We start from the raw sequence: 24,763 nt of genomic DNA, 5'->3' as shown, positions 1-24,763 counted from the left end.
GCAGGCCCTGAGCTGTGGGAACCCAGCACACTCACTTTTGCTGACCCTTCACACATGCACTAACATCCAGCAGAACTACTGGCTTGTCCAAAGTCACCTGCACACTGAGCTTCACTGCTACCAGAAGAAGTTCACCATTTCAGACAGCAACATAACAAGTATCTTTCATGTGAAGACCTGGAAAACCTCTGTGGTGACTTCTAGTCTTCTACATCAGCCACCAAGCTATCTTTCCTACCAAATTAAATCAGTTTCTGAGACTCACCTATTAAATAATTGTATTATATGTAATAATTTGTATATACATGTTATGCACAAAATTTTACATCAGCAAAGATTAAAACACTGTAGAACATACAAAGAATTTACAGAATTGACCTTTCAAACTGGGTACTATTAAGTCTACTAATACACTCACAGTAACTTTAGAGAAAGGTGAAAGCCTGATTTACTCTTATGCAACTGGGTACATAATTGGAATTCAAATACAGAAAAGGGGCAAGGCTGCCAGCACGCACCAGTTCAAGCCTCCCAACAGTTCTTTAGGCCTGGATATGTTGTATACCATGCTCAAAAATCAAATGTTCCATAAAATGTACATGGTATGAATTCTGTTTTTATTTAAAATCAGAATTAACGTTAATAAACCATTCTACTAAGATAATTTCATTATGATCTTCCTTCCATTAGGCACTAGCATATAGTGAGGTTGTAAAGCCAGTAGCTGAATCCAGTTAGCACCGCACACACATACTTCAAAAGAGATAGCAACATGTCCTAGCAAAGATGAATGGATCAAATGGGCGTGTGGATCTCTGCTTCCAAGACCCAATTTCACTACTGAAGTCAAACATTCCATATAACATAGGATTTCTCCTGTTATACTGACACCCCAAAGTCACACTCCAATAACAGAAGTACACCTAACAATAGAAACATGTCCAGAAACTCTATTACTGCACACCAGTATCCAGGACTTTCTGCCTTCAGCTCATGCAACGTTTGTTCCACGTTGCAAATCTCCATTCTAAATTCCTACCACTTTTTTCATCAGTATCTCTCTATTCTCAGTTCCTCCCAATCACAACCATTATTGCAGCAGCACTAAGGTTTGTGATAGTTTCAAATGGTGGACATATAAATTAGAAAGTTATTTGGACAAAAAAAGATGGACAGACAAAACACTCCTAAGAGCTGAGGATAGGAGAAAATAACAATTTGCATGGACATACAATAGTTTATAGCATTACTTTTAAAAATGCAAAACTGACATTAAGTCAAAGTAGCACTGTGTCTGTAATTTTGTGCTGTGTTTCTTGGTTCTCTTGGTAGGGTAGACAGTGCAGCTATTGCTTCAGGTATTCTGAAGGACCATCTGCTACTCCAGGCACACAGAAAAGTACAATGTAAACTGGAATTTTGCAGATAGGATTTTTTAATACTTAATTATATAGATTATACTTTAAATAAAATAAAATTTAAAAAAAATCAAAATATGAAGTGTTTATCTAACCTCTCCAGGATGCAGTATAGCAGAGAGCAGATTGTATCAAATCCTATAGTGAATCCAACTGCCTTAACAAGGTCCTTTGAGCCAGTGAGGCTGTTGCTCTCCAAGTACGTTTTACATTATTTCAAGAGATGAGGGAAAATTTCATCACTATTTTGGGGGGGGAGGACGGGGTGCCACTGTAGGCAACAGTAAGAAAATGAAGAAATAAAAGGGGGAAACCCTGGAGAAGAGCAAAAAATAAGAGTCTTCTCCAATGCAATGGAACTGGAGATAATGCAAATTCATATAGATAGCAATGACTCCACATTTCTCCCTTGGTGTTTCTCTGGATGTGCTCCACTCTAATTCAGTCTCAACTGACACAATCCTAGGTTTAATACATACTCTGCAAAAAACTTGGCCTAAAAAATTTACATAATCCCTAAAGTCATGACAAGCTGATGCAAACACCTGTAAATTTAAGGCAACTTTTATTTTCTACCAATTAAACACAGGGTAACTGAAGGTTCTGTTTTCTTTACTAGTATTTTATTTCCATGCTTTCAAACTTCTATATGCCCTTACTTCTTAAGTAAATTCAAGACCCAGTACTAGGTGGGAATGAAGGGGGGAAATTCAAATATAATGTTTCAAACTACCTACAGATTTTCAAAACCATATATTCTGTTCAAGTTCTTCTTGGTATCTAGTGAGCTACATCTGTTTTGGGTTTTGCTTTCCTCTAAAGGATGAAAACTGGGATCTTGGTGTACAATTTTTGTTTCTAAGGTAGTATTTCATAGTCACAGAAAGCCCAGAGCTGGCTAGAATACAGAGCAACTTTAAGTGTATTTGGCAAATAAAAACAATAATTAAGAGATTTTATTCAAGCACTTTGGAGAAGAATAACTAAACTGACAGGATGAAACCCTGCAGATGTAAATGCAGCTTAAACTATTCTCGAGTACATTTCAGCTATAGTATGGAGGGAATTACTGCTGCCCACTGATACAGCCGGGTCACTCACCTCACCATGCATCAGATGAAAGCATCGGCTAAGCTTCGTGATCTATCCTGGCTGTTTCAACTAGGACTTTGAGAAAAGGCTGTTTTCTTTACATACGAGAAAAGTTATTAGTTTACCTAGCAGCCATACAAACAGGGATAAACAGAGAAGGGAGAAGTATGCAGTGCAAAAACGCTTCATTTGAGGACTATGCTCCCACTTTTATTTTTTTTTAATATCTGCCTCTGCAGAATGTCACATAAATGCACTCTCAGCATTACCTGTTACTGTCTCCAAACTGTGGGGTTCTAGTTTAGCTGCTTTTCCTAGACACTGAAAGCCACCTTGCCTTTTTACTCAGCTGAGCTTTACAAGTTCCTGATCTGAAAGGCAGAAATATGGTCTTTCAACTGAAAACAGATCTGTAGTAGTGCTGCACATACCTTCACAGCATCACAAATCAACTGTCTGCAGTTTCAATGTCTTGTAATCAGTCATGCCTATTCATTTATTTTTCCAAACAGATGCTGCCCTTCCCACCCATCCCAAGAAAAGAGATGTGAATGCCCACCTCCTTTCCATCTTCCTCGTTGAGTTGGTTTTCACTTTTCTCTACAGCACAACCCATATTCCCCTCAGTATCCTGACTCATTTTGCCTTAATCTCTGGATGTGAGGAAGTTTCAATAGCTCTAAATCAGATTCTCAGTTTCTGAGGAAAACAACTTTTGTGTACAAGTCTAAGAGCAGAACCTTACAGTGCTGAGTAAGCAGTACCAGCAAAATGATTAAAAATAGAGCTATAGATATTTTTTTCTTGCAAGAAATGCCACATACTGTATTTCCAAGTGATCCTATGCATTATTCTAAGCCGATTATTAAAAAATTTGAACCAGGAAAGTACTTAGGCCAGTGCTACCACAACACATATTATGCATTAAATAGTTACTTACCCTACAGTAACTGCAGTTCTTTAAGATACGTTGTCTACAGACTCTCAAGATTTTGGATTCTTACAGACAGCCATGGCTGCTGCAGCATGCCCTACTTTTTCCTTTTTTCCCACGGTTGAAAATGTAAGAGAGGATAATCAGAAAGGGGGAAGAAGAAGTGATCATTCTTGATATAGAAGAAGCCAGGAACTGCAGAAATAAGTAAGGAAAGCATGAGGACACAGAGAATTCTGTGACCAGGGGGGTGAAGTATTCCTGCATAAAAGAGAATTAGACCGTTGCCAGGGTCAAACAACTGAATTGTCAGCAGTAATTCAGGAAGGCAGAACTGGTTGATAAGTATTTCTCTTCTGTATTTTAAGTAAAACCAAATAACGGTCCTATCACTAGATGAGAATGAAAAGCTTCTCACTAAGTCTGGAAGATGTGAAAACAGCGACTGCAATCAACAATAAATCAACAGATTAGGGTAATTTTCATTCAATAATTTTAAGAGAAGGTTGAAGAGCTCTCTGCAGTTTCAATGCCGCAAGCCTTGCGCCATGTAAACGCTGCAGTGAAAAAGCCATCACTGTGGTAATACTGAAAAAGGTGAACAAAGACTCAAAGAAGAGGGAAAGAATTAACGCCACTCAAAATGGGATTATGGGAACAATCAGATTCAAAAGTAATATTTTTTTTTTTACATCAATGATGACACCATTGTTGATGTAATATATTTGAGAGTTCTGCACAGCAAGTGACTTATCAGGATACAGTAAAACATTTTGATTAAGAAAACTGGAAAACATGGATTAAAAACTGGTAAGAAGTTTCAATGCAGACTGAGAAGTATCATTTCTGTATGATAAATAATGACACGTCACTGACAATGTGTATTTTTTCCCCCCTTTTGTCTTTACAAATTACTACCTTTCAAAAAAAAAAAAAGTGCCTTCTACAAGCAGTGAAAGACAACTCATCTACAATGCAGCCTTATCTTCAAGAGAGCAATCACAACGGGGGGCCTGGGAAACATTCCTGGCATTATGGAAAGACCGATGTTGTCCTTGGTAGAAACTTCAGATGCTTTTTATGAGGCAGATGCACTGACAAGTCAGCTTGAGAGATCAGAACCAAAGTATGTGATCCTGCCACGAGGTTCAAAAGGCAAGAAAACTGCACAGAACCTGAAACAATAGTCCTAAAGTGCTGAGACTGCAAAAAGACAGAAGATGAGTTTCCAGTCTTCTTTTTAAGTTGAAGCAATACTGGCAACACAATCCCTCACCTCACTTCAGGGACACTTGCCATACACCCCCACAGGTGTAAGAGTTTTCCTTCTGTTTCAGGAGTATCTTGCAAAAAGGGTATTTGAAAAAGGAAAGAGTACCTGAAACTGGGTAATATATTCTTTTGTGAACATCCTGAGGATATCTGAGCCTAAGATAACTCAGGTCTTAATCTTGAGAAGCTAAGTTGTATCACCAGACACTCAGACACATGACAGGGTATTCACTTGGGTAACACACACACAAAGCTTCATCTCAACAACCTGGGATGCAAGAAAATTAATTAGATGCTAAGCTGTTAAGGAACAGAGCAGAAAAGCACATGTACAGATACAGAGGAAGGATGCAGTAATTCAGTCTTTTCAAGAATTTCAAGAAAAAAATGCAAATCTACTTCACAGTAGTAGATACTGCATTAAAAAAAAACTCAGACTAAAGCTATGCAAACTTTCTGACACTTGAAGAGATATAATTTACTATATGCTGTTATATGCAAGGTTGTAAAATACATACAAGCATGACTGTATGATTCTTCTACAAAGTATTCATTTCCTTTTAAAATTATGAGAAAATAAGGAATGTAATTTCAGCATGTTGAAATCAAAATACTTACACAAGATTGGTATATAAATAGCTCTAATTCTTGCACTAACTTAAATTTGTCAGAGTTCCCAATTTAACTTTTCATATTAAAAAAATAAAACAGTGGGGGGGAATTGCTTTTAACTATCTTGATTTTATAACATGCAAACTAAATGCCTCAAATGTAAAGCAGCTAGCCCAAAACAGATGTTGTCAGATGAAAATACTTACTTAACATCATTGCTTCAGTTTACTTCATGCATTTCATATGACTTTTTTTAATAATCAGATACAGTTTCAAATAACACCTTGCCCTTGTCTCAAAAGCTTGGTATAAAGAATGCTTTAGAAGGCAAAACTGCATAATTGAAAGGAAAATCAATAAGGTTAAAAACTGGAACTTAAAGAGAAAAAACTAAGTTGTGTAACACTGAAAACCAGACCAAAGTTTTTATAAAGTTCTAGATCCTAGAAGAAAGCTACACTCTAAGTAGCATTTTGCACTACTTCACCAGAAGCATTAAAACATTGAAAAGACCGTCCCTGCAAGTAAAACTGTAAATACTCTGGTTTTAATTTTGTTTGTTTGGTGGTTTAGTCTGTTTTACTTAACAGATGTTAGACTAAAGCTTCAAAAGATACCAGCAAACGAAAGAAAATATGTCACTTGAGCAACTATTTGCCTCGAAAATTGACTGCCAATTTTTTGGCCAAATTTAGAATAGCTAAATTATTTCAGCATGATAAAGACTTCAGGTTCTGGCAGGAATGGAATGAAGTCCCCACCACAAATAGCCAACCACTCCCACTACCAAGCGGTGTAAGTTGATGAACAGGCATGACTGTGAGCTTCAATGGCAGAGAGGTCCCTGTGGAGCTGTGGGTGCTCCTGCAGCGCAGGGGCTGGGAAGAAAGACATCGAAATGAAGACCTCAGTTTTGCAGTGGCACTTGGAATAGTCGAAGAGATGCTTTTCAAGAGCTGACTCAAACTGTAGACCAAGCTGTAAAACTGTTAATAGGCCTTTTTTATTTTTAAATAAATGAATCTTCCAGCTGAGTGCGTCTGGGTTGATTAGAAGCAGAGTCCCTTCTCAAGCCAATGCTACTTTCTTTCAGGTCACTTGCTAGTTTCTTCAGATGCTATTGGAATAATCAAAACAAGTGTAAAAAAAAAAAGCATCCAGCATCTTATTAATCAAGCAATCTAAATAAGACCTGGTAAAACTGCCTTTTTACCAGAAATAACCAATCCAAAACTGTGATTTAGTACATTAATAAACTAGCTGTGATACTATTACAATCAGATTTTGATCAACACTCTTATGTCTCCTTTGTCTGGACAATGGCTTTAGGGGAAAAAAAAAAAAGTCTAGTAATCAAAAAATTATTTCAAATTGACAGAACTTACAGGATCAGAAACATGAATACCAAGTTGGTAACTTCAGTACTCCTTTTTTTTCCAAAAATAACGTTACTTTATATCTAATGTTTGAAGAAGAAATCCATAAACATGCTAATAAAAATAAATATCTCTCTTGATCGGGTAAGTTGCTAAAGAGTAATGTGAACTGTGTGCATAATGGCTCTTTTTGTTACACACAATGCAGTATTTTATTACAAACTGCCAACAAAAGGAGCAGGCTACTAGAAAGCTTTCTCAGGTTTAACTTCCTCTCAAGCGCAGAAGACCGAAGCCAGAGCACAGGTGAGAAAGAGATCTCTTTGCTAGTGTTTAACATGGAGATGCTATTTGATACAGCTTTTTGTTCTGAAAAGCAATGCTGGAGAAAGTTTCAGCTATGACAAAACCCTTTCCTTCTGCACCTCAAGACAACATTAAGCACAATGAGGAGGAATATCAATACTAAATAACAATCTAAGATGAAAGAAGCTCAGCCAAGACTTTTCAGAACAAATTCTGGGCAATGGAGGTCTCTTGTGTATGTGTGTCTTGTAAAGTTGACATTTTGGTAGAAACATAATTACTTGGCATTTTTAAAAATAAAATGTACATTTACCGGACAAATCTATTAGCTTTGTATTAGGACTCTGATGACTTTCCATTATGTAAAAAAAATGTAGGACGTAGGTAAAGACATTTTTTGTTCTCCAGCACTTATGAGAATGGCATAGATGTCCTCTGCTGCTTACCTGGGAAGCAAGGCTTGGAAGAACACCTCACACAACAGGCTGTAGCTACCAAAAAACTAAAACCCAACCCACAGTTTCCACAGCTATGCCACTAACAGAGCAATCTACATTATCCAGACTTCAGATAATTACCAACCATCTCTGACCCAAGACTAGGGATGTTCTTTTTATTTTTGCCTTATGTAGAAAAGTTTTGCTACATGAAAACAGAAAATACAGCCCAGTTGTAGTTGTTCTAGAAGGAAGTGCATTATCTGAGCTGGGGGGAGAAAATACAGGGAAAGCCTTCTTATCTTGCTTCAAAGATTGTTGGTAGCAACCTCTCACCCTCTAGCTTTAACATCTCTCATTCTGCTGTCCCTTCCACATAGATTCCTCTTCCAGTTTAAAACTAAACCAGTTTTCCTCATTTGCAGATTAGAAGAGCAATATATTTTCGATTGCAAAAAGAATTTTTATAATGTCACTATCTGCTTCTAATTGCATATTTATTCTTCAACCTGAATAGGGGGTGTTATACCATATTGTAAGGTGTTACAAATAAAAAGGGGAGGAACACCACTGAAAACTATGATCTCAGACAAATTCGATATAGATAAAACACCAGATACATATGGAAAAGACACTGAAGGTCACTCAAGATAATTCAGTCTGATACTGTCAGTTAGAAGCAGTTTCATGTTGATTTTTACTTTGGAAAAGTGAGTTTCTTGTAACATAAAGAAGGGATCAATTAAATTCTCCACAAATTTTGGGGAAGGCAGTTTTAATACCTTCCAGTCCCTTTACTATTGCTAGACAAGTAGGAAAAATGTCACTATAAATCTCCCTCCTATCTTTAATACGATCAGGTATTTATAGCTATTCACTTCAGGCAATAGTTTCTGCCATTCATCTACTGCTTCTGTCTATTTCATCACATTTCATGTATCACATTTACTCTCTTCCCATCCCATGTGAAATTCCTCACAGGAAAATACAGTTAAGGAATGCTTGATGGAACTCCCTTGCATTTTATTATGAACCACCATTAAAAAACTCTAAAGGACCATCAACAGACAAAGACACACAACAGGCTCAATTTCTTTTTCATGTGTCTTTCCTTTCGGTTCTTGTCTCCTTCTCCTTTCTATCTTTCTCCTCAAGTTTCTGCTATGTTACTCCACAAGCAATAATGTTAGCTACATGATCCTACACCAAACATAAATCTCAGAAATAAATAAGTTCTCATCCTCCTTGTATTTAATCTTAGCCACAGGGCCCTTTTTCCAAGAGTTAGATTCTGACATCTGAATTTAGCTGTATTATCACACACAGTACATGTTTAATATTACTGATGTCTATACCCACTGTCCTCATACGTAACAAGGTGTGATGGAGACAAACCAAGACTTTCTGTGGCCAGTGGATATAGAAAATTTAAGAGTCAAGATTACCCAGCTGAGCAAATGCTGTGAGCAGCACACTCGTCTGTTTGGTGTTGTTGCCTATAAGCCAATGAGAAGCAGGCTTATCTAGGTCTGGGTAACTTCGCCTTATGAAGTCCGTAATATAGAAGTCATTCCCAAAACAAAAAGAACTAGAAAAACATCCCAGCTCATTCTTTTAAATTCAAATTTTACATTCCAAAGGGAAAGCAAGCTTCCTGACATAGAATATACCAATAACTAATATATCAATAACTATGTAAGTATTACAATCAGTAGGCTTTTGAACCAAGCCAAATTCAGCAGCTCCTCTAAGCATTTTTCACTTAACATTGTGCTCTTCCCACATGCTTAAATGGGCATACAACACAAAACATGCATGTTTTACTTAAACATTTATGCTTCAGTATCTTAATGAACCAGAGCCTTGGATCACATAATTGGAACAAAACACTGATTCCCAAGCAACTTTTTACAACAGTTCCCTCCCAAATTACCCCTGCTGCTCATGCTGCCACTCGGAACTAGCCAGGGTATAACCCCACAATGATGAGATTAAACACCTTCTGGTACAGCAAAACATCTTGAACCTCAATCATATATTTTTATTCTTTCTTTTAGGTAGCTACGCCCTAGGATTTGGAATGCACTGTATCAAATTTAACAAAAATAAACAAGCAGAGATAAAACACATGGCAAAGTTTATCGTTAGCAACTGTACATTCTGAAACATAACGCAAGTAAGTAATGCTAGAAATTCACATACATTCTTAAGCACAGCCTCCATTTTTATATTTACGTGCTTACTTCACTTTGCTTACATCAAGTTTTGCACACTGTAGCTACACTGATATTACATCAGTAGGAAACAAATTTAACAAAACAGCGGATCAATAACAGCACCTCAGGGGGTCTGAAAATTTTCGGGGGAAAAAAATTGTATCAACATAAATATTTGGATTTTCCATGAAAACTTCATTTATTCAGGACTGAGAAGAAGGAGGTATGCTAATGACACTGCTGTCTTAGAAGAGTAGTAGTTGATAGTCAGATTCCCCCTCCATAATTTAGTGTGCACATCTTCTGGATGGTACTCAAAAGCACTGATAAACATTGTATTAGAACTGCTGTTAACTCATATCACCAGTTGGGAGCTATAGGAGCTTATACTAAAAGAAGTGAGGTGGGATTATGTTCTACCATTACATGAGTTTCTAATGGAACAGTAGTTTCAAATAAAATCTACCATTGCTATGTTTAACAAACTGTATTTTGTAGGCTTCTGCAGCAAGACAATACTGTTACAGTTATCACCATTCAAACCAACCACATGCAATAATAAAAACCAATTTTCTGCAAAAAGAGTAAAATAAATACCTGCAGGACTGCCAGCATTTTCTCCTTGATGCAGCTGAATACCAGCAGAATCTATAGAGTTTACTGTAACTGTCTGTAGATTTGGCAATTGAGCAGTGCTTAGACTAACTGGAGTTGACGTCAACGCCCCACCTGCTGCAACTTGACCAAGAGTGAGAGTCTGCACAGGGGTTAGAGTTATTTGTTGACCAGGTGCATTCTGAATTTGCAAGTTCTGCAAGTTCTGAACTCCTTGCACTTGAAATGTCTGCCAGGTTATCTGCCCAGAAGGGGTCACTGTTTGTGCCTGAATTAAGAAAGTTCCAGGATTCAGCTGCAGCTGAAGATTTTGAAGAGCCTGTTGAGATATACTTTGACTTGCTTGCACACCATGGATTGTCTGCTGCGCAATACCTTGTACAATCTGAGCTTGACTGGTTGGCTGCTGAGACTCTTGAAGTTGTATGTGCTGTACAATTGGCTGTGCTGTAGACACCTGAATATTCTGAGCCTGCGTGTCATCAGAGACTGATGTCTGGATGTAATTTCCCTGAAGATCAGAACTGTGAACCTGCCCACTAGTTGTGGTCAAGTTGTTTGCATTTTGTTCCAATATACTTGAACTGTCTATGGTAACGGGCAATTGTGATGAAGATGACGTTGGCACAAATAAGTCATTATCAGTGGCGGTTTCTGTAATTTCAGGAGAAACTTGCTCACCAGTCCTTTCAGGAGTATCTGAACTATCCATGGCCTGTCCAGTATTTATCAAGTGCCCATCTGCATTAATGCCCGCTGTCATGGTTTGAGAACCACTGCCAAGTCCCAGAGAATCTAGATCAACACTATTGATGGGTACAAAAGTAATATTTCCTGGCAGTCCAAGGGGGACGTTAGCAACCACCTGTGCTTGGCCGGGAAAAGACGAACCACCAATGGCAACTCCCTGAACCTGGACTTGACCAGACTGTGATAAGATATTCTGAATATTAGCTGAAGGTGTTCCAGAGGCAATGATGGTTTGATTAGAGCCAGGAATGATCTGAATTTGACCCGTTTCTTGATTTATACTGCTATTATCAGAAGAGGCTGCAAAGCCAAGTTGAACTTGCTGACCATCCGCTGTCTGGATCTGGGGTATTACTTGGTATTGTACGTTAGACACTGTACCATTCGACGAATCTGATCCTGGTGCAACAGAAAAGATTTGTTGATTTTGCAAACTCTGAATAGGAAGGACATACTGCCCACTTGAAGTTACTGTGGCAGCACCTGGAATCTGTACTATATTACCAGCTTCATCCTTTATAGTGGCAGGAGCTGCAGACAAGACCTCCCATCTATTTGGAGTTCCTGTTAATTGCACAGAAGCCAAATCTCCTGTCTGAATAAAAAGAAAAAAGAAAAGACAAAATTAAAACACGAGACATACAGACTATATGCTAGAACAGTCATGCAATTCAACACTAGAGATTGATCCACTACTGGAAAACATGCAGCCCATATGAACAGCAGCAACTGGATTAGAACTACAAAACACAGATTTTGTAAGTGAGCTAATGCCTAAGTCAGGGTAACCAATCTTTGGCTCGTGAGCACGTCAAATGCGGCTGCTGTGCCACGGCTGCCTCAGGTGACCAGCAGCAAGGTTACTGTGGTGTGGGGGTTGCTGGGTTATCCAAATCCCTAGCTGTGGGAAGAAGGGAGCTGGCAGGGGCTGCTGGAGATGTCATTTCCAGGTTACCCTGGGACTCAGCTACGCTCTGTATGTTGCCTGGCACCTACTGCACAGAAGTGGAGGAATTGCCATGAAGCCAGTGTTGCCTGCATCTCCTAGAGCTTCACTGCCTTTTGACTCCGTTTAATCTATGGCATAGATGTTGTGACTCTCAGACAAACCAAGAGTGTTAAGAGGTGACTTACTCACACGGTTGGAAATATTGGACAGCCTCAGTTTAAGTTATGCATCGTACAAAGTCCTGGTATTTATAAACTTGTATGAGTTACTGTTTCACTGGGGAAGAAGGCCTATAAACTAAGGACTTTTATGCCGAAATCAGTTACATTAGTCACATGTTTCCGTGGGGAGAGGGGAATCTATCTTCATTAAATTGGAACAATAGAAAAGGTCAATGCTTATGAACAGACCCCCAGATGATTAAAGAACCTAAGGACTGATGTAGTATGCTTTTGTTTCGTATTCAGTAAAGGTAGGTTGCACTTACCTTGCTTTACCAAAGCAAGCTTTTTCTGAATAGAGTGTTAAGAATTAGATTTAACATCCTGCAATGCTTAGCAGAGCCTCGTGTAGTCAACCAACTCGGTATTGTAAACAACCATCAATCTAAAAAAGATGTAGTTAGGTTCCTCCTGATCTGTTTTACAGCACTACAGTATACCAATAGAATAATTTAATATCCAGCAACAAGTAACTTGACTTACAACTCATTCAGCTCTGCAAAACAATTTTTTTCTCTTTGGCAGAGCCCACAGGACACAGAAAGAAAAGCTCTAGTTTGCCCTTCTGCACGGATCCTGTGATTGCTCCTGGTAGGAAGTCACCAGAGCATGTTGCAGCCTCCTTCTGGTGCTGCTACTCTGACTTCCTCTAGAATAAAACCTGGATATGCAAAATCCAGCGCACAGCTTGTTCTTCTCTAACATGGCACTGAGACTTAGCCAGCCTGAATGAATCCTGCAGCACTCGCGGGAATTTAGTCCACAGTGTAGGCTGGGACTTGGCTAGTTTCACTTTCTTATTCTATTCCGAGCAGCAGCACTAGAATGTGCAAAAAAATACTCTATTTAAAGTCTGAGTACTTTTAAAAAAATAGTTCTACTGCGCTTGGCAAGCTTATTTCCAATAAGGAAACACACATCTTCAGTCTAAATTTCTCTCAAGAGCTGTACAAATAATAATTGTGAATAATGCTAGCCTTCTTTCGCCCTCCAAGATATAGATAATCTTTCAGGTAGTTTATTAGTAAATAAATACAGCATCACCAGAACAAAACTAATTTTATGGCCTTAATGCTTCAAGGATCAGAAGGAGAAAAAGGAGTAATGGCAATTCCATTTTATTCTTTTCTTTTCCTCTTATACTGATTGGCCTTTCATTTAAAGAACGTATTTAAATCCTTTAGTCTTTCAAGCTTATAATTTGAGATTAGAAAATGTAATATTCCATATTACACCATCTTATCTAAAAAAAAAAAGGCAAATAAATCCATTTTCCTCTGCTATCACATTAGCTTTATACTTTTGTGTTTAATATTGTTTACACATAGGTACCCGTTGCTGAAATGCTGCTAAGAAAGTTCATAACTATTCAATTCACTACTTATTAACTGAAGGTTTTATAAAGTATCAAAAGGCTCATAAAAGTCATAGGTAAACAGTCAGAAAATACCAAAAGCAAAAATACGATTTTTATGTTTAATGTGTCATAAAATAAATGTGTAATATAATGTGCTGATACTATCTGTTAGAATGAGAAAGAAAAAGTAATGGGAACTATTACATGCCTGACAATTTCTCACTGATTTAAGACTACGTACAAGCAAATGTTGAATGTTTGGGCTATAACTGGGCTGACCTAATACACAATAGTGTGCCTATGTCTACTCATAGGTAAAACATGAGTATCCTCCACAGGAATAGTTCAAACGCAACCTGTCTCCATTATATGGAAATGACCTACCTCATTCTCCTCCGCAAACATATGTTGATTTCCATATCACCATTCAATGGCCTTTGCCCTTTTCATGTTGGGCACATATGTCTCCTCACTTTTTTATGGTCTATTAAGATCTTCCCTCAAATCCTGCTCTGTAAGGGTTTTAGCTCAGTAGAGCCACTCTTCTAGTAGATGCACTTGTCAGTCCACGGAGAAGTTCAGGGTAGCCATGCATGTGGATATAAAGCCCCTGTACAGAGTTCATGAAATGCCTGTTATTGACATGTTGCTCTTACAGCTGCCGATATCAGGCACGACCAGATGAATCATGAGGAGGGAGGGGCGAAAAGAGGGTGAGGCTTTCAAGAAGCTATCTGGCAGCTATCAGAATTACTAGTATTAAAGCATGAAAAAACCCTATATGGTAAAGAGTTTTGAAGATGATCTGTAACTTCAACTCATCCTCAACCTGTCATAACAAGCTTGACTGTTTTACCCTTTCTCAAAGTCGGCTGAGCTAGCAGGACATTTCTTGGGCTTCTTTTCCTACTAAAAAGAGTACCAGCCTTTCACTGTATCCTTAAGCAACCAAGCACTGTTGTAGCAACTCAAAGTTCTATCACCGATGCACGAGCAGCAACATCTACAGCCCACTCGTTTACTGATCCTTATAGCTCAGTCTTAACAAAACAGGGTAGAGATAAAGCACAGTTCTTTTCTTTATCAACTGATGCTCAGGCAGCAGTTATTTGGAAACTGTTTTTTTAAGAGAAGGCTGGACGGCTGCGATGCAGAGGCCCCTGTGTCCAGAGAAAAGGACACAGATCTCACAGATCTGAAGAAGTCCAGCTTTAGCACCACTCATCCCAGAAGGAGAGGACAGGGAGCACCAGGAGTGCGCTGGGAGCAAGAGCAGAAACAGGAGAAAGAGACAGGAACAGAGCAAAAGAGTTGATGGTACAAGGCACGGGAAGAATTAAAATCAAATTATATGTCCACCTGATGAAAGGTCAAGTACCAGCAAAGAGTGGAAGCAACAACCACTCTTCAGCCTGTCTTTTGATTCTTTAACAAGCCTTGTATAATTTCCAGTGGGTAAAATAAAGAGATCTTTCTGATTCGAAATTCTCATCCCTGAAGAATGAGGGATCATGATAAATAAAAATATAACAACAGTCTTGCGCAATTTCTTTAGAGAAAATTTAAACAACATTAAGTCAAAGGTGGAAGAAGACAAGAGAAACCTATACAGAAGATAAAATACCCTTAAAAAGTAATCTAAACCATGTTGAGGGTTGGAACCTGGGTTGAAAAAAACCCAACAGCCCTCACCAAAGTAAAACTGGAAAGGGCAGAAACATCTTGTAAGAACTGGTGTATGTTGTAGGCATATACCTACATTTACCTGCATTTCAACACATCAAATGTGATCAACTGGACACAGACCATTAGTATCCAGTATTTTATTGCTAAAGAACTACCAAACATTTATCTGTGCCTGTCTATTGTGGACTGCTTTTTGCTGCACTTTTCAGAAAGTCACTTTTGCCCCATTTAGCCCTGGAGCAAAAGCATCAGCAAAATGAGCAGAGGTGGACAGATAATGAGTCACGAGTTCCTAAACATTTAAAAATCACATACCTAATGAACAAGATTGGCCACTGCCTCATCCAAATTGTTGTTTTATGAAAGAGTTAGGGCTCTAATGCACAAATTTAATACCATGTGTTTACCAAGCTACAGTAAACTATCTGCACATTCTTAGGTCATTACAAATGTAAGATAAAATGCACTTGCTTCAACTCTTTCATTAAGGTATGAGCTAACACATTCTATCTTGTATTTGCCATAGGGTTAAAAACATGTTCAACATCAGTCACTGTGGTTCAGCTGGCACAAAGCTGCTTGTAAAGATAAATTAATTCTGTTGCGCATTTCAGACCTCTGCCAAAGAACCCACTCAATTCAGAGAAATACATCTGCCCAAATCTAAAGTTTAGAGAATGAAAGAATGTTTCAGAGAAAAAATATTACCTGGGGCTGCTTAAAATGTTACTTTAAAAGACAATTCCAATCTGGTGAAACATATTTAACATTTAATTGTGTCCCATTTAAGGAATGTCTACATCTTTTTGCTTGAGATGGACAACTGGACCCCAAAGTTTAATAGCTTGTTTTTAATCAGCAGAAGTTCAGAACCTGTCTAAATTAAGACAATACAATATCCCTGACATGAGTAGAAATGAGAAAGCTACAATATCAATGAATAAGACATGGCAACAAGGAGGCATTTTAACCAGATTGTATGTAACTTCATTTATTAATTATTAATCTAATTATGTGAATTAATCCCTATATAATGGCATGCAAAACTAGAATTTTGAATAGAAGTTTGTGTGAAATGGCTCATTTTCCTTGTGCCTTCAACTCAGGTGCTAAAGGCTCACTAAATCATCAAGAAGGGCAAGAAAGAGGACCTGGGGCCTCAAACTGATCTTTGGGAAGGCAATGGAGCAAATAACCTTGAAAATAACCTTGAGAGGAAAAAAAACTAGAATAACCTTCAAATAACCTTGGGGGGGTTAGCAGGGAAGAAGGTGACCAGAAGTAGTCAGCTTAGACTTAAGAAGGGGAAATGATGCTTAATTAACTAACCTGACAACCTTCTATGATGAGGTGACTGCTTGGTAAACAGGGTTAGACAGAGAACAATATTTATCACTAATTTAGTAAGGCTTTTGACTCTGTCCCCCATAACACAATATTTTTTTTTCCCCTGTAAGGGTCCTCAAATACTGGAATAAGCTGCCCAGAGATATCTCCATCCTTGGAGATATTACAAACCCACTGGACATAGTCCTGAGCAATCTGCTTTGAGCACTAGGGTTGGGCCAGAAAATCTCCAGAGATCCTTACCAGCCTCAACTGATCTATGAAATCTTACGCTTCTTACTAATGTTTAAATATCAGAGAGAAAACTTTCCATTTTATGCTGTCTTTAAATATGGAAACATTTGAAAACATTTTTACTTTCTCTAAAACTGTAAAGAAAATTAAACTAAATTTTTGAAAACATCCTTAAAGCACCTGTAAACAGAACTTCTACACTTGGTTCTGATCCAGCACTATGAAGACATAACTGGAATGCAAAAATCAAAGAACATTTTAAAAGATGAGCTTATGGACAGTAGCAGGGGAAACACACTGTTAGGTACTACATTCTACCTGAAACTTCTGTTTTGCAAAAGTATAAAATGGAGAGCAGCAAGACAATCCCAAGCAGACTTTTCTATGGTGGCTGAACACATTCTGGGCCAGTTCATGTCCAGAAACTTAGCAACAGGAAGCTGTATTACCACCCATAAAGGGGAAAATAGATGTCAGAATAACTTCGAGCTTCCTCAAAACCATCATATAGCCAGAGAGCTGAGAAGTTTGGATAACTCTGATACATGGTATTCATCCATATTTTTGCCTAGCAGAGAATAAGAAATTTAAAATGCTTTCATATTTCTCTATTCTATCAGCACTATTACTATTTTCACCTAGCTGAAGTTAAGCTAGTTGCACCCCAAATGGTTAAGGTAATGTTCTGAGGCATAAACAAACTGGAAATCCAGATTTTCATTAAGTTCTGTGAAGCACTGATACTCAATTCTAAAGCTCAAGATAGGCCGAAGCAGTCTTGTAACACTCCAACTTTCATTTGTAAAACATACAAATGCTTTGTCTACAGCAGAGAAACAATACTCATCCTCCCCATGTTGCTTATCATTAACCTCTCCAAATGCTTTCCACATATTGTTGGTAAGCAACAACACAAATAAATCATTCCCCCCCCCCCCTTTATTTTTGTAAGACTAAAGAGCCAGTGCAGCCTGCAGTGCACTAGATAGAACCACACATCACAACAGGGGCAGTCGTCTCTGACAGCTCCCGTTCTTTGGCAGCTCTCAGAGCCAAGCGCATTCTCAGCCAGTGTGCCGCTTGTCTCAATTCACCCGTCTTCCAGTCCTGCCACCCCACGCTCCCATCATTCAAGCACCAAATCCTCACCTGTCCCAGCTATGCCCAGCACAACCACAAGTACGGCCCTTGGGAGCATGATAGTACAAGAGACCATCTTTAGCTTTGCATTGTGAGAGAACACAAGAGAACACAAACAACTGGCTATCATCAAAACTTTGTAGCTTCTTAAACAATCACCTGATCATGTGACAACCATACAACTGACCATTGAGATCTAGTTGGACCTACATTTCAGAATCTGTTTCCTCTTTTGTTTTCTTCCCTATAAATGGCTCTGCCACCTTCTGCTTTGCTTCTCCTTTTCACATAGTGCTAAAAATCTTTGCAAATGTTTAAACTGGAATGAAACTAAACGAAAATAATCCTAAATATGGAAGCAAGGCCCAAACTAAAACTTCTCAGACTTTAAATTCCCAAGAGAGGGAAAGATATCCAGAGACGTCAAAACATATGAGCTGTCATTCTGGGTCAGGCAGTAGCACATACCAGCCCAGCAAGGCTTTTTCATATACACCAGCAGGCAGCAATATTCAAGGGGAAGTTTCCATGGCAAGAACTTCAACTGACCATGGATGCAGCAGTATGGCAACCAAGGAAAACATTCTCAGGTAAGCAAGCCACAAACTCGAGGCCATCTACATTAAAACCAAATACCAGCAGGCAAAACGCAAAGCACTGGTGTCAGATGATTGTAGGCAGAATAAATCATGGTGTGAAAGCCTAAGCTGAAAGACTGCAACCTCCATCAACACACAAAGATGAGATCAGCAGTAATGTCTGCTAGTATTTTGTCATCCAAAAGTAAATATAGCTCTAACCAGAATCCTGGGCCAACTTGAAAACCTTGTGGGCTGGAGACAGTTCATTGACAGAAAGCAAGGGAGAAGAGGGCTGAGTTTAGTTCTGTTAACTGTCTTCTTCACTTGCTTTCTGTAACAAGCAGTTGCCACGTTCATTAGTCTTTTTAATCCCACCAACCCTTTCAGTGGCATAAAAGTCGTGTTCACTCAAACAGCAGGCTTGGATTCAGACACCAACATAGAATCATAGAATAATTTCAGCTGGAAAGGACCTCTGAAGGTCATTTGGTCCCACCCCTGAGCTCAAACCAGGACCAACTAGATCACTGCAAGCACAATCACATTTGCTCTAGCTCTTCCCCAAATCCCACACATGCAATATTCCCTACATTCCTATGGGAGTTTTGTTTTTGCTGTTGCTTTTAAATCATACTCCGTGTCCCCTGGAGAGCAGCTGCAACATACCATTTCAGCCAGAAAGCAGTGTGCAGTAACTGGCTAGCCCAGTGTACTGTCTCCAGCCCTGCCAGTTCCTAGCAAACGAATGTCAGTAAAGCATTAACAAAATAACCCCCAAAACACAGCACTGCTATCCTTACACACACAAGCTCTCCAAATGCTTTTAAAAGGAAATGCCTAGTTTAAATTCTACTATCCATTTATAGAGCTTGAGAGTTCTACCAGACGTCCAGCAGTCAGAACTGCAGTCTGGGTACAGGAGATATTGGGAAAGGATTGCCTCCCCATCGCTACCTTGGGCACCATCACTCATACACAGATATCAAACTGATTCATCTATACTCCTGGGAAAGGGATGAGCATCACAAACCCAGGAAGACAATATGTCTGTGTCCATGCATACAGATTTCACTTTCCGCATGAGTTATGAGGTACCTGCAATTTAAGCTTTTTTAGCTCCTCCCTTCTTCTACCCCCCAATAAGATGCAATCCGGGGACCAGAAAAAAAAAAAAATCTATTTTGCACTGAATCCTTTTCAGCATTCTGTTTTTCACAAGGAATATATTTCAGGGACTTTAGAATTACAGAATAACTCTGTTTGGAAAAGACCCTTCAACCATAACCTAACTCTAGCACTTAGTCCCTGTCCTCCCTTTATTGAGGTCATCAATTAACTCCAGTGTCTAGTTCAGCTACGGTAGGTATCTCCTCCAATTTATATTTAGTTTCCACCCAAAAGATTCTCAGTCATTCAGGAGCTATATTGTAGGAGTGTAAAAATTACCAGAAGGCTATAACCTAACTCACAGCAGATATTTAGGAGGGGCCTATCTGCATGTATTAAAAGTAGTGAGTTCATATTCATATTTAGTTTTAACTAAGATTTTGGCTTCTCTTGAATTGCTCCCACCTTGGCCTGAAAAGCACCCTATACATAAACATAACACCAGATAAATTTAACCAGAATAAAGAAGTATTATTTCAAAACCACTTTACCCATTTTGAACTATCAGGAACCATTTCTCCTGTACTAGCACTCTAGTACCCTGACAGACACAACAATGCTCATGCTAAGCAAACAACCCATCCAAAAGACACACAATTCCAGCTTTAAAATAAGAACAACCTTAAGGTGGATATAGGAAAGCAAGCTACCACTTAAGCATAATTCATTTTTCAATGTGTATGTTTATGTAAGAGCAAGATGCAACATTCCACTTTTCAGCAATGTATGCATATGGTGCTATGAAACAACTTTTAGAAGTATCAGACACTTAATGCCTACAACGATTTTTAAAAGTGTACTGCTTAACAAAATAAACAGGTTTAGCAGAAAGGACACTTGAAAGGGGGTAAGAATCTTAATATATTTTCAAGCTCTGTCTTTAGTCTACAACCTGCTGCATGATCTCCAGCAACTATTTTGCTGTAGCTTCCCTTTTAGTAAACTGAAACATATAGCTGAAAAGTATTTTGAAGGGTAGCACTGGAGTATTTAGTAAAATTAACATTATCATTTTGACATTTGTCAAAAGCTTGCCAAAGCCACTTCTTCCATTGATACATTTTGCATTTTTTTTCCTATTTGCATAATCATAAAAACATACAAGGCTGTTGTACAGCACATTTCAAAAAACAAGACTGACTTTAAAAGCAAAAAAGGAGCTTAACTTCCTTGTTTTTAAACCCTTCTTTGTACTAAAAAAAAAAAAAAAAATCAGAGATAATATATGTGATTTCCCAAAGACTAAGGCCAAAAAATACTTCATCACGCTATTTTAAAAGGTATCTCAGAACTCCCGTTTAACATACCGATATTTTTAGGTATCAGTTATTTAGAAACGGTCCATCTCTTAACTTCATAAACATACGTCAACAAGAGAGCTTAGCTAGACCAATTAAGGAGCATGCGAGTTTCCATTAGGCTTTTGTTATGGAGATGGTTAAACTAGCTCCAATAAGAATACATTTCTAGCCTGAAGATCCACCTCATCACATAAGGTCCCAAGGTCATTAAGGCTCCTTTCAGAGCCGACAGCGCACGAGAGATAAGGACAGAAATTCAGTTTGCAAAACGAGGGACTGCCCGATTACCGCACCTAGAAAAAACCAGCGTCGATACAGGAAGCCGCGTTCCACCACCGCGTTCGCTCCTAAACAGCCATTTTACTTCTAACTACATCCTCTCCTCCAGCCAGCCTTCATTTTGTGCTCTGCCGGGCTGCGCGGCTCCAGGCCCACAGCTCCGGAGCGGGGCCGGGGCTGCGCTCAGGTGCAGGTGAGCTGCCTGCCGGCCTCGCCGGGTGCCGGGCGAGCTGCTCCGGTGCCAGGGCCGGGGGAAGGAGGTTTCCCGCCTCCCCCCGTTTTTGAAAGTAAATGAAGGCGCCGCTCCCAATGGCGGGGGAGGGGGGAGCTTGGCTCCCTCCTCCTCCCGGGAGCCCGGCTCCTCCTGGAGAGGCAGGGGAGCCCGGGGACCCCTCTCCTGGCAGGTCGGCCCTGCTATCGTCCCTCCCCCCGGGCGGGCAGTGCCGTGTGTCCCGTCCCTCCCCCCGGGCGGGCTGGCTGGCTGTGCTGTCTCTCCCCCCGGCAGGCCGTGCGAGAGCGGCGGGGCGGGCACTCACCGCTCCGGCAGAGTGAGAGGCAGCGGCGGCGGCGGCCTCATCCTCCTCCGGCGACGGCGGGCCGATCTTGCTGCAGGTGGCCGCCAGCAGAGCGAGCGGTGACGGCTGCGCGTCCTACCCACAATGGGCGGGTTCAGGGAGAGAAAGTGGGTGGCGGTTAGTGCGGGACAGCGACCGGGCTCCTCGCAGACGCGCACACAGGAAGCGGCGGCGGCGGCACCGGCTCCCGCACCCGCTCACAACGTGTCACCCGGGGGAGGGGGGGAAGGGGCCCGGTCGGGCCTGCGCTTACCTGGGGGGCGGCCGCCGCGGCGGAGGCCGAGGCGGCGCCGTTGCCGTGCTGGAGATACTCGCTGTGGCTGCTGCTGTCCACGTCTAAGGCAGCCATTTCCTCTTGTTTCACGGGCTTCTCGGGAGCTGCGGGCACAGCGGGGAGGGGGAGGGGAGAGTCACTGACGGGAGCGATCACCCCCCTCCTTCCCTCTCCCTCCCTCCCTCTCCCCCCCCCTAACCCCAGCGCTCCCCCCGCCCTCCCGCACGGAGCCCTCCTCCTCCTCCTCCTCCTCCCCGTGCTGCTGCCCCTGCCCCTCTTCTCCCTCCTCCCCCTGCTCCTCCTGCTGCTGCTCTCAGTGCCGCTCTCGCCTCGCTCGCACACGGACGCTCCGGGGCCGGAGCGGGGACGCGCAGGGCCGGAGCAGGAGCAGGGAGCCCCGCGGGGCGGCTCGGTCGGTGCGTACGTACCGGTCATGGTGTGAGTGCGAGCGGCCGGCTGGCTGGCTGGGCGGGAGGCAGGCAGGCAGGCTGGCTGGCTCGCACACAGGCCCTGCTGGCGGGGGCTAGGCGGCTGCCGCCGGGGACATGCTTATTGTGCTCACGGGCTGAAGCGGCGGCGGCGGCCCGAGCCTACTCCGGGGTTTTTTTTCCTATTTTGATTGACGGTGCGGGAAAGCCGAAAGGTGGGGCTTGCAGCGGGAGAGGGGGCCCGGCCGACACCGCCGCCCGCCCGCCCGCCTGCCAGCCCGGAACTCCCGCCTACGCGCGGGCGCGCGTGCTCATTGGCTGCGCCTCGCCGTCGCCGCCGTTCGCACTGGCCGCCCGGCCTGCCAGTCACCCGCCGGGGGCGGGGGGGGCGCCCCATGCCGAGGCCGCTTCCTGTTTGCCAGGGCTTGTGCGAGGAACAATGAGCGGGACCCGCCGGGAGCCCGCGGCCTGCTCCGGCCCGGGCCCGCGCGGCCCCCGCACCGCGGGGAGGCGGCCCCGCCGCCACGCTGACCCGCCGGGGGGACGCGGCCCGCGGGGCCTGGCCCCCCGCCCGCGCCGCAGGGCTCGGCGCAGAGGCACAGCTGCTCGGCGTCCCCCTCCCCCCGCGTCCCCCCGCCGCGCGGTGCGCCTGTGCCCGGGGGGGCGACGGGCTGGGACCGCGCTCCTTTGAAATCGCCCCGGCAGGGGTGTCAGGCTGGCGGCAGCCGCGGCTCCGGGGTGACGGCCGAGCTGCGCCCTGCCGGCAGCCGCCGCCGCGCTTTGTCCCCGCCGGCGCTAAGATGTCGGCGCGGCGGCCCCATGGGAGCCGGCCCGCCCGGGCAGGCCCTGCCTGGCTGGGCCCCGCGCCGCCGCCGGAGCCCGCGGGACAGGCCGCCCCCTCCGGCCGGACGGGGAGTCCGGGTCAGCGGCGGCCTCTGGGCGGCGGCGGCGGCGGCCCGGGAGCTGCAGCTGGATGGGCGGCCCCGCGGGCCCTTGCTGAGCTTTCTGGCCGTGGCGGTGTCAAGTCAAAAAGCTCCTTTGCCTCGTCTGTAAAATAAAACCCACCGAGAACAAGGCTGTGTGGCATGTACTGCTGATAGGAGTGGCACAGTAACTGTGTGTTCTGCTCAGAGCCGTGGAGCCAGGCCTTAGCACACATCCAGCATTTGTGCCAGCAGATTGTCATTTAGTCACGTTAAGGGAATTAATAAGATGTCTTTGAGCGTCAGTTTGCTGCTCTGCCCCTCACATTATGCAACACAAAGGAAACTGGGAGCTCTCGGATTGCTAAACTAAGGCAGGAAATATGTTTAAAGCATTATATAAGTATATGATGATACAAAAATGATGATTAGTGGGGCCTGTTTCTCTGTTACACCGTGTGGTTTGTGGTAGGTTCCTGTGAAGGCCAACAACTTCAGCTTGGCCTTTCCTCACGTCAAATGCACGTGCAGGGTGACAGGACAGCGTGTAGGCTGGGACAGTGATTTAGACCCTTCACTTGAAGACTCCTCTGATGAATGAGTTTTTCGTAGTTACCTTTCATGTGGTGTTTCAGGGAGTCTACGAATGAAGCTGAAAAGCATTGGACTGGAGAACACAAACCCACTTTCCTGATAGAATAGTTAATGTAATTATCACTGAGAATTACCTAGGAGATACAGTGAGCATAGTCTCATATGTCCATAGTTGTGCTGAGTATTTGAAACCACGGGCTACCCAAATAAACCCATGGAGAAGTTAGTAACTAGGAAAAACAGAAGTATGGTCAGGAATATCAACTGCTGCTCTGAGCAGAGAATAAACTTCTTTTCATTCAGTCCAGCACTATGACCTTGCAGTAACTGCCCAAACTCAGCCTATAAACTACTGCAGAACAGGAAAAACTGCACTGACAAAATGTGAATTTAGTATCAGGAAGTTATGATGGAGGAAGACTGCAGTATCGTTCCTGTCAGTGGAAGATTGCTGTTATTGTGTGATCTGTAGTCTTATTTTAAGCTCATTTACTTTTGCCAGTATGTTGAGAGTGCCTTCAGGTGATTTCTAATACTAAGTTGTATGTTAATCCAAAAGCTGTTTGTCACAATTAATTTTTTTCCAGGGTAGTAAAAAAAAAAACCAGCCACCACTTCTGTTATTAAAATGCCTGTATTTATGTACATAGTCTCTTTTGAGCCTACTGTAGAATCAGTT

General features: G+C 42.0%; 1 protein-coding gene across 4 annotated transcripts in view; it reads right to left on the bottom strand.

Annotated features, from left to right (window-relative positions):
- SP3 (Sp3 transcription factor) overlaps window positions 1-23,620 on the bottom strand; it is a 35,767-nt gene extending 12,147 nt beyond the window's left edge. The window contains exons 1-5 of one of the 4 annotated variants that reach the window (XM_082056284.1): window positions 22,568-23,620; window positions 22,119-22,243; window positions 21,827-21,940; window positions 11,533-11,623; window positions 10,261-11,427 (exon numbers count right to left, since the gene is read on the bottom strand). In XM_082056284.1, the coding sequence (XP_081912410.1) occupies window positions 10,261-11,427; window positions 11,533-11,623; window positions 21,827-21,940; window positions 22,119-22,243; window positions 22,568-22,574 (1,504 nt within the window). In that variant the 5' untranslated portion in view covers window positions 22,575-23,620. Of the gene's footprint in view, window positions 1-10,260; window positions 11,624-13,939; window positions 14,185-21,826; window positions 21,941-22,118; window positions 22,244-22,567 lie in introns of those variants that run through there. The other 3 variants (XM_082056282.1, XM_082056283.1, XM_082056285.1) reach the window with 3 other exon arrangements.
- Between the last annotated feature and the right edge of the window lie 1,143 nt (window positions 23,621-24,763).

This window comes from Streptopelia decaocto (assembly GCF_964273445.1).
Source record: "Streptopelia decaocto genome assembly, chromosome: 6".
NCBI classification, from domain to species: Eukaryota; Metazoa; Chordata; class Aves; order Columbiformes; family Columbidae; genus Streptopelia; species Streptopelia decaocto.
The sequence above is the reverse complement of the archived record's forward strand: the minus strand, read 5'-3'. Positions and strand labels throughout refer to the sequence as shown.